This window comes from Colobus angolensis, unplaced genomic scaffold (assembly GCF_000951035.1).
Source record: "Colobus angolensis palliatus isolate OR3802 unplaced genomic scaffold, Cang.pa_1.0 Scaffold492, whole genome shotgun sequence".
Classification (NCBI taxonomy): domain Eukaryota; kingdom Metazoa; phylum Chordata; class Mammalia; order Primates; family Cercopithecidae; genus Colobus; species Colobus angolensis.
Window position 1 is genome coordinate 765,498 of NW_012118399.1, and position 7,155 is coordinate 772,652.

The window sequence follows — 7,155 nt, forward strand, 5'->3', positions numbered from 1 at the left end:
AAAAAAAAAAAAAAAAAAGAAAGAAAGAAAGAAATAGTGCCAGGAAAAAACAGAGACAAATCCAGAATATAGGACATCTCACAGTACCACTGACCTAGTTTCTTGAACATTTCAGCTACTTGATTTATCTAACAATATTTTGTTATTTTTCTTTCTTGCTTTATGTCTGTTTTGGCTTATGTATTTAAAAGTAAATCTCACACATCATGTCATTTTATCCTTTCATATTTAAATATGCATCTGTTAAAATGGGCGCATTGTCCCTACATAACCAAAGTGGTTACCAATCCCAATAAAACTATCATTTCCTCAAAAACAAAAACAAAAACAAAAACAAAAAACAAAACAAAAACTAGTGCTTCCAAACTTTCATTCAATTATATATTACTTTTGTGATTTGGGGGTACCATTTCTACTATATTTTTCTTTAAATAAACCTAAAATATACTCACACTTTAAACTTGCCTCATCCTAAGCAATAATAGGTATGGAATCATGGATTTGGGGTTGCTGGATACGTATTTCTTCTAATACATATTATAATCATGTTTATAACTACAAAATAAAAAGAATTTGTTCCTGGCCAGGCTAAAATTATATTGTTCTCCATAATGTATATAACATTGGCATATATTAAATTAACACTGAAAGTGAATGGGAAAAAAATCAGTCTGAGTATTTTTTTTATAAATACTCTTACCTTGGATAACTCTGGGAAGAATAAAGGGTTACAAAATTATCGTCCAATAGAAATAACTCTAGTCAAGAATCCTGCCTGACCCTGCCACACTCTGCCTGTTTCTCATGTATAAGAGGATAGAAAAATAACTCCTGACGTATTCACCTGACAGAGCCTTTCTTAGAGTCAGTGTAAACAACTAAACAGGATCCAAAAGTGAGTGGCTAGAAGGATAAGAGAAGTTTGGGAGGAACTGATGACATTTTATCAAAGAAATGACATCAGAATGTTCTTTAATATCTGGAGTTTTCAAAGATGAATCAAAGAAGTAGGAAAGGTGTAGAAGGGGAGAGTTTAACACACAGAACAATCGGAGATCTTTGATTGGCTTGATACTGGAGTTATTCAAGAATAACTAGGGTAGGCCGGGCACAGTGGCCCATGCCTGTAATCCCAGCACTTTAGGAGGCCAAGGCGGGTGGATCACGAGGTCAGGACATTGAGACCATCCTGGACAATATGGTTAAACCCCGTCTCTAGTAAAATACAAAAAAAAAAAAAAAAATCAGCTGAGCGTGGTGGTGGGCACCTGTAGTCCCAGCTACTTGGGAGGCTGAGGCAGGGCAATCGCTTGAACTGGGGAGGTGGAGGTTGCAGTAGCCGAGATGGCGCCACTGCACTCCAGTCTGGTGACAGAGCGAGACTCCATCTCTAAATAAATAAATAAATAAATAAATAAAACAAAATAAAAATAAATAAGTGGGGTGATTAATCACTTGTTCATAATGTTGAAGAGGATCATGAAGTAGATAAAGTTAAGATAGAAGTCCTCTGAAGTCCTTTCTAACTCTAATAATAATATACACCAATTATTAAATGCTCACTAAGCTTGGCTAAGTATTTTATAGGTCTTATCTCATTTAAGCCTCACAATAACCCAGTAGGTTAGGTATGATTGTACCCACTTTACAAATGAAGAAACTGAGTCTGAAATCTGGTAGAGGCTGTAGTTGAATCCAAGTCAGAATGACTCAAAGCCCAGCTACTAACAATTATATTATAAATGTGATCTGGGAAATATAGTTTCTGTTTTGTTTTGCTTTCTTCAGTTTATTTGCCCATTCTGCCAAACTGAAGCCAAGTTGCCTCCTAGAAAAAAAATTTTTGTAAACTATAACTGTGTGAAAAGTAAAGTGAAAAGCCATTATCTCAACTGGTTTCCTTCAAATTTCTGAGAAAGTCAACATATTTCGCAAGGAAAACTTAAGCTTTTAATTGTGATCTCTGTGTTTTGAGAGTGGAGAACAGAATGGAAGAAACCAACATTTCCCAAAGAAATCTTACACTCTTAATGTTGATTTCTTTGTGTTTTAGGAATAGAGAACAGAACAGAAAAATCCAGAAGCTATCCTGTATATTACCCTAAATGATGTTACAAAATCAGCAAAAGCTTTGGTTTCTTTTTGTTTGCCTGAGTCCTTTTGAAAAAGCATTTTAAAAGCATCTGTTCAAGGAAAGGGAAGGGCAATGCTATGTTTTAGCACCTCAGGGTGTCTCAAATACACTCAAGGGGGCATAGGCCGGGCACGGTGGCTCAAGCCTGTAATCCCAGCATTTTGGGAGGCCGAGATGGGTGGATCACGAGGTCAGGAGATCGAGACTCATCCTGGCTAACACAGTGAAACCCTATCTCTACTAAAAAATACAAAAAACTAGCCGGGCGAGGTGGCAGGCGCCTGTAGTTCCAGCTACTCGGGAGGCTGAGGCAGGAGAATGGCGTAAACCCGGGAGGTGGAGCTTGCAGTGAGCTGAGGTCCGGCCACTGCACTCCAGCCTGGGCGAGAGAGCGAGACTCTGTCTCAAAAAAAAAAAAAAAAAAAAAGATGTTTTCCAAACACAAATAATTCAAAATCACTTAAAATAAGGGCCTTAATCAGGTTTTAAGTAGAGAGAAACTTGGGAAACAAACAGAGTCATAGCAGGTGGTATAGAAAATCCAGAAAGTTTTGGCTTAACAAAGAAAAAGTCAAGGGAGTGGTGCAGAAAGGCAGAGAAGGAGAGGGAGAATGGGAGAGAGGGAGAGAGAAAAGGAAGAAAGAAAAGAAGGGAAGGAGGGAGGGAGAAAGACAGAAGAAAGGAAAGAAGGAAGGAGAGAGAGATTAAACTAGAATAGTCATTTGTACTTGTGGTATGCTTATCAATGGGTTTCACACTTATTTTCTTGGAGAAAAATACTACGAAAAATGTTGTCAACTCACTGCATTCTCTGACAGCTCCATAAAACTCTCTTAACTTCTATATTACAAAACTCATGTTCAAAATTTAAAGCAATCATTTTACAAATTTGAATCTTGATATTAAGATCCCACAGTGGGTTACACATTTGATTTTTTCTTCCTGCCTGCATTTTTCCTTTACTAAGTTTTGAGAAATCTTTCCATTTTTTTATCCATGATACATTTGAATTTCATTAATATTACTAATAAAGGAACCAAATTGGGTATTCTTCCATTCCCCCTAAATTTTGTAGTTTAGATACTTTGCCTTCACAAATAATGTATAATTAAATTTGTTCAAAATGCCCAGAACTTTAAATTATTCAATAAATATATACTGTCATATAAAATCTTGCTTTATGCTAATGCTGTAATCTTTTCTGCCAGTTCTATAGGGCTAAAAGTATGTTTCTTTTATTTTCATAATTCCCAGCAGAGTACCTTCCTAGGGATAAGCTCATAAAAGATATTTATTTAATTAATGAATAAATGATTATATGCATGAATTAATGGAATTTCTTATTTTTTGATATGGAAGATTTATAAACTGCTAATTATTTATCAAAATGTAATAGGAAATAGATGACCCAAATTTAAAGTAATAGCTAAAAAAGGGGGTAGGAATATTTGGCATAGATTTTTAGATTTATCATTTTTCTTTCTTAATAACTAGAGAAAATGCTGGGAAATATATATCTCGCAGCTTAGAAAATGAAGAGAGTTCTAAAGTTTTATAATCAACCATTAATGTGTTGTTGGTGGGAAAAAGATGTTTAGTATCTAATGTTGTAGTGTATTGAATCAAGAAAACTGGCATTTCTTCATCATTTAAAAATAAACATTATGTTCTGTTCTGGATACAGAAATTTGATCAATGCAAAACTTAAGAGGAAAGTTTTATTAGATATTTCTCTTTAAGTTAAACCCACACACACATACACACATACACATACACTCATGTCTAAATGTATTTACTATTTATTTTTTACTCTTAAAGTGATGTTATTTACATGTGTTGTTAGAATGCAAACCTTATCAGTAGGACATCAAGGATTAAGCTCTGGCAGTATTAAAGTTAGAACAGTCACATGTCTGCAAATTTTTACATAGTTAAAAAGCAGAATCACTGTAAAATAAATGCTTATTCTTTAATTGTAAGTGATGTGGAACAATGTGTACTTAGTTCTAAAGTTCAGTTAAGGAGACTTCCAGGAGGTGCATAGCTACTGTATGAGTGGGGGTGCAGAGATGGAGGATGCTTCCGGAAATCAAGCAGTGGAATTCCATGGAATATTCAGAAAAGTTAATAGTTCAGTTATTTCCAAGAAGCCTTCTTGCTGCAGACCAGTAATTAATGGTCCTGCTGCTCCTCTCTTTCACTGGTGCCTTCTTCTTCTTCAGGGAATGCTGATTCATTCTGGCCTTTCAGATGCTTAACCCCTGAAATTATAAAAATTACGCAAAATTTAAATGATTTTCATTTCTGGAATATTAACTGCTTTGCTGCAAGAGATAAAGAAGAGTGGAAAGTTTTCATTTGCTGTTTATATGTTTTTCTCCAAGAATCTTAACAATGTAATCCTATAAAAACCTTTTAATTCACTGAGCAATAAAAACATACCCAGATGAATTTCCATTAGAGGCAGGCTATCTTTCATCATTAAAGCTTCTCCATTAGGGATTGCATCACAGCCTATTAAAAACCTGTGAATTAAAAATCTGCTCACAGATTCTTATTATAATTCGATAATTCTAATGTATCACTTAGTTCAAATATTGCTTTTGGCATCCCTCAATTCTATTACAACAAGAACTATTGAAACCCCTAGGAACAAAAGGGTGTGCATGCCATTTCTGTATCTTATAAACAACAAAACAATCACAATACTGTGAATCTTCTCTCAGAACCTAAACATACCAATGTGATTATGGAACTTCTCTATTCAAAATTCTCCAACAACTTCCCCCACAACCTACACAGTGGGAAAAACATTGGCATACATTTGCCTGCTATACAAGGCTCTTGTAATCTGGGCTCTCTACCATTTCTCACCAGCCTTTCTTGCTTTCAGGGTAATTTACACTTAACAACACTAACCTACTTCTCCTCCTGGCCACTCCAGGCTCCCTCAGGCTTTCACACTTTTCTTGTTCTATTCTCACTGCCAGACATCTTCATCCTGCACACACCTGATAATCTCCCACTCATCCTTCTGGTGTCAGCTTGCCTCCTCTCTGATGGCTACCTCAGTTCCCCATGTAGATAGAGACTTTCTCATATTCCCCCTGCTCTTGGAACATCTATTGTTGATTACCTTATAGAACTGTATTTGTTCACATATCTTTCTCATTAGAGAAAACTCCTTGATGCTGAGAAATATGTAATTTCATTTTGGAGTCCCAGGCACAGTGCCTAGCAAACAGTAGGTACTCATTAATATTTATTGACTAAATGATTGATTGAATTAATGAAGTAACAATTTGGCATATGCCTTTGGCAGTTCCACAATAATCTATCTTTAGACTTTTTTCAAAATTATTTCAAATTTAGGGTATAAATCAGAAGACAATTACAACAACCACACTCAATCTACAAAATTATCTTTCATTTCCCTCGAGTCTATTCTGTTAAGACATCAGAGGAGCTGAAACTTTATGCATCTAGTGATGGTTAATGTGCGAAATTTTACACTTTTTTGTATCTTATAAAATTAGTTTATGAGATTTTTTAAGTATTACTAAAAAAACACTCCAGTAAGAATTGATAAATGAAATGAAGTCATATTCACATTTGCTATAAAACAAAGAGTCTCAAGAAATGTGTAAGTTTGCATGTATGGCTGTCAGCAAGCCTCAGAGGGCTATTTGGCAAACAGTGACATCCTTGGACTTTATGGATTGCAAAAATATTTTATCACTTGTAATAATATCTAAATACGTAATTTCATCTGAAAACATACATTATTCACAATTCTTCTTGATCTAACACTGTAGGGAGAAATTTGTTACTAAGACATGGAATTCATCTCATACTACCATAAATTACCTGAAAAAGAAGTCTCAGTGCTCAGGGAAGGGGAAGAGGGTTTATTGAGTGTCCAACCAGTCACTCTGCTGGAGTTTTATATACATGAGTCACTAAACCTCACAAGTCCTTGTGGTAAACACCTGTCTAGTAAAATTTAGACTTAGAGAAGATAAATGATTTGTGCAAGGTTATAAGGGTATTGTGATGCTAAGAGAAGTTCTCACACATAGTAGTCCCTCAACACATACTGAATGAATTAATGAGGGTATGAATGAGTAAGTCATAAAGTTCCATTATTAAGAGACACTGATTCATTTTCACCTTTATCTTTCTGGCTGCTGACCCAAACTTTCCATCATTCTCTAGGATTTATCATAGGTTTGGTGTACCAATTAACCTGGCACCAAGGTTCCCTCTGAAATATTAAGGCACAGTAATCATTCAGCCGCCTGCCACTCTTCTTCCTGAGCTGAAGTTGACTATATCTTGCCAGGTTTTCAAAGGTTCTAGTGACTCCAGAGCTCATCTTTTTCATCCACAAGGTAACTACAGAGTAATAAATAATAAATTGTAGTTACCACAAGGTAGCTACAGAGTAATAAATTGAGATAATGTTCTTTAAATAAGAGGTAATAATTTAACGTCCACATCGATTTGTCTAAATGAGAGGATTAAATATAAAGGAAAAAATCAATAAATAAGATGTGTAACTCATGAATCCATTAATTACCCACTTTTCACACTTGAGAATAGGTCTGCTTGTTTATCCTGATCCACATTTAATTATTTTATAATAATAATGGTCACAAAATTATATGAAAAAGCCATTTTGCAAAGTAAAATCACTCACTTGGACAAATGTTAGAAGGTCTTCCTTAGCCCTATACAACTGTGACACAACTATTTCCAGGTGAAACATTTTGATGAGGCAGGAGCAGGTCACACGTTACCAGAGAGCTGTTCACCAGAATATCTACAACAAATTCTTTGATTCCCAAAGCAGTTTACTCTAATACCGTCTTTCAATTGGATAATAAACGATTGATTGATGTGTGCTTTGAAGCAAGCTTCAAAGCAATCTCTCTCTTTTCCCGTCATCAATATTCATCTGATTATAGATGCAATAATGCTGAGATTAAAGTGAAAAATCTGCTGAGGACTATGTAATAATT

The 7,155-nt window shown here is 35.1% G+C and overlaps 1 protein-coding gene across 3 annotated transcripts in view; it reads right to left on the minus strand.

Moving 5' to 3' along the window:
- Nucleotides 1-7,155, minus strand: part of PPP1R1C (protein phosphatase 1, regulatory (inhibitor) subunit 1C) — a 141,247-nt gene that overhangs the window by 6,288 nt on the left and 127,804 nt on the right. For 2 of the 3 annotated variants that reach the window (XM_011959420.1, XM_011959419.1), the window contains exon 5: nucleotides 3,916-4,395. In XM_011959420.1, the coding sequence (XP_011814810.1) occupies nucleotides 4,307-4,395 (89 nt within the window). In that variant the 3' untranslated portion in view covers nucleotides 3,916-4,306. Of the gene's footprint in view, nucleotides 1-3,915; nucleotides 4,396-7,155 lie in introns of those variants that run through there. The other variant, XM_011959421.1, reaches the window with a different exon arrangement.